The sequence below is a fragment of the Rhincodon typus genome, chromosome 19 (genome assembly GCF_021869965.1).
Source record: "Rhincodon typus isolate 14 chromosome 19, sRhiTyp1.1, whole genome shotgun sequence".
In the NCBI taxonomy this organism is placed as follows: Eukaryota; Metazoa; Chordata; class Chondrichthyes; order Orectolobiformes; family Rhincodontidae; genus Rhincodon; species Rhincodon typus.
This window is the reverse complement of record NC_063350.1, coordinates 26741601-26744925: the sequence shown is the minus strand read 5'-3', so window position 1 is coordinate 26744925 and position 3325 is coordinate 26741601. Positions and strand designations below refer to the sequence as shown.

Sequence of the window (3325 nt, the reverse complement as noted above, 5' to 3'; positions counted from 1 at the left end):
AAACTAATCCCACTCAAAATGATCGAGAACAAGGGGGCACATGTTTAAAGTAATTTGCAAAACAACAAATCGATGCGAGAAAGAAACCTTTTTAATACAGGAAGTACTTCAGGTCTGAAGGTGTGATCAAGACAAATTTGACAAAAGCTTTCAAGAGGGCATTAAGATTATCTGAATAGAAACAAAGTGTAGAGTTGTGGTGAAAAGACAATAGAACAGCACTAAGTCAAAATACTCACGCAGAAAACTGGCGCAGACAAACCCTGCGGATTTCTTGTACTGAGTTTGCACATGTGCACACACTGCACCTAGTGATCTTGGCCATAGATGCTGCCTCCTAAATATTACAATCAGGCTTTTACTTAAATTGGAAATGCAGTGTTCTCTTCATCTGTTTCTATAAGGGCCATTCATCAAAAATCTAGTGGGTTGGTGATTTGCTGAGATACCTCTGCGATATTGTTCTGCAGTGACATTCAGCTGTTTGGATCATTAAATGGACTCTGTTTAGATGAATTCACTGAAATTGCTTGGAAGTATCTTTTTTCTATTTTTTTTCTTTTGATCAGACAGTTGTGCTTACATTGAGTATGCTTTGATGAGTTTGTAGGTGCTATTAATTACTTGTGTTAAGATGGAATCAAAGACTTTAACTGCTTTCACATCTTGCTAAGCCACATTTCTGTAAACTAATCAAAGTATGATTAGTTCCAAAATCTTCTTCACAGTATGAACATCTGTTAAAAGACATTCTAGTGATTAAACAGGAACAATGCAGCATTTCACTACGAGAAAACAGCCACTTGCGGGTATTGCTAATACAGGATTTTATGTCATCCAGAACAGAAGTCCTTGTACTGTCACAGATATTTAAACTTTAAAAAATGACTAACATGATTCTTCAAAAGTGGAGATTCCTGAGATAGAGCAAACTATGATTCTCATTACATTAATCCAGAGCATCCAGTAAATGATTCCATGTAGAAAATGGCTTCAATTTTCAAGTGCCTAAATTGAAACAATGGATTCAAAGTCACCTTTTTGCATTAATATAAATGCATCAGTGTGTATATCAGCAATTTAGCTTGCACAGGAGTATAAGATAACTGAAACAAAGAGGTCAGTGCAACAGTAGAACCATCATGATTCAAGACAATCCTTCATTATTTTACCCTGTGCAAATTCCACAGTTTGCAGTTTTTCGACAATTGTTATGTTACATATGCTACTGTCAAAAGCAGTGCCTTACGACCACTCAGATAAAGGTATACATACGACACTCTCATCATCTCTTTATATTTTAGGGAACGTACCGCTCACATTACAGAAAAGCTTCAAAACGAGCAGAGAATTGGTTTGCTTTGGCAGCACTTCCCGGTTTATTTAAGATTGATTCGGGTGTGAGTATATCCAAGCTATTCCCAGCACATGAACTTTAGGCAGACCTTTGGCATGCCCAAGATACAGAAAGCATAATCACCTAAAAAAATGTAATTACTACATTTACAGAGATCAGTACAATGCACAGTCATCTTCTCCCACTACTCATAACTAACTCTGAATATTAAACACATCTTGAATACAAACACAGGTTTTATAATTACAAAGTCAGTATCATATAGAATAATATTCCAAGCAGAGGAGATTTCAACAGCTTTAAGCACTTTTAACAAATCCAGCTGAAAGCATGTTGAAAAAAATAAATATATGAGAGCATACTCACACAGCACTCTTAAAAACTTTCATCAGGCAAAACTCCTAATGTAAAAGGCAGAAATCGGAAATACAATATAGATTTCTAAAAAGTAACCACAATTATGGCTTAATTTAGTAAGGATTTGCACATGTTACCACTAACAAGCCAAAACATGATAAGATTTGATTTTCTGAAATATAATGAACAATTCCAGTTTTTTTGCATCTTCTAAATGATAAACAAAAATTATCAGTAAAATATCCAAAGTAAATTCTATTAAAACATATAATTTGGTATATATTCAGTATTTAGTGTATATTATAACTAAAAAAAAGCATGTGCTACCTTTTTATCAATGCAACAAATAAGTTAACTCCTTACTTCCTTGTCTAAAGAGCAGAGAGATCTGGCACAGCTTTGAAATTTGTGAAAGCTTCATGTCATGACACAGCCAAAAATTAATCTCCACGAGGTCAAAAATATAGACATTGAAATGTTAAAAGAACAACGCAGCACATGACTCACACCCGCCACAGCCAAGCCCATTATGAAACACTTCTTAAAATGCACTAACTCAAAACTAAACCTATGGTAAAATTTGTGTGCACGGAGACGTTACAGAATGAAGGAATGTCTCATCAGTTTGCAAAGTGGAGAATCTTTTGTTTGGGAATGTACACCTTTCTTGTTTTAATGCATTATTTGTCAGTGATGTCTAATCTACCAACGCATATAATGATAGGATTTTCACAGCAATTTGCACTTTGGGCTGCCGGAGGGAATGATAATTATGAAGCAAACAGTTAGATAAAATTTTTGTTGCTCAATGGCTGCTTCATTATCTCGCAACTGTTAGCAATATGCTTTGGATCCTGTATACATAGTGGGCAATCTGGATCCAGATCCAGATAATATTTTAAAGGACAACAACAGCTCACAAAATGATTAGAAATTTCTAAATTTCCCAACATTCTTCAAAAATATTATGAAATTTAAGAAAGAAAGGTGTATAGAACCACTGGTAAAATGCCCCAGATTTTAACGTCTAATCCTAAATTTCACAAGTGGACAATGAACCTGAAAAATCACTGGTGTAAATATCTTTCTGAATAGTATTCTTTGTAAATATAATGTTCTTGTAAAACTGCCCGACTACAATTTAACATGTACATTAGTGAAACAGCTAGCACTCTAAAGAACTATGGTGCACTCTAGAGAACAATGGTGCACTCTAGAATGTAAAAGTAACCCAAAAGGTTACATTTCCTGCGAAATCCATCCAAAATCTTTATCATCTGTCACAGGAATTCCTTGATTCTCTTGGTCTTGCTGGGAATCAATCACCTCCTTATCATCTTCAATAACTATATCAGCCTGGGGAATAACATCGTCATCCTTCCACTTCATCTCCTCACCATCTGCCATTTCTTCATCAACCTCCCTTTCTCTGTCCTCATGATCATCAGGGTACTGATTTTCCCCACGGTCATCAGCGTACTGACTTTCCCCATTCTCATCAGGGTACTGGTTTTCTCCATGATCGTCAGGGTACTGGCTTTCTCCGTGATCGTCGGGGTACGGGCCCTCCCCGTGATCGTCGGGGTACGGGCCCTCCCCGTGATCGTCGGG

The 3325-nt window shown here is 36.3% G+C and overlaps 1 protein-coding gene across 2 annotated transcripts in view; it reads right to left on the bottom strand.

The window, feature by feature from the left end:
- Nucleotides 1-1351: 1351 nt before the first annotated feature.
- Nucleotides 1352-3325, bottom strand: part of LOC109937175 (histone-lysine N-methyltransferase PRDM9) — a 76233-nt gene continuing 74259 nt past the window's right edge. Inside the window, exon 7 of one of the 2 annotated variants that reach the window (XM_048608308.1) lies at nt 1352-3325. This exon is cut by the window's right edge and continues 303 nt beyond it. In XM_048608308.1, the coding sequence (XP_048464265.1) occupies nt 2954-3325 (372 nt within the window). In that variant the 3' untranslated portion in view covers nt 1352-2953. The other variant, XM_048608309.1, reaches the window with a different exon arrangement.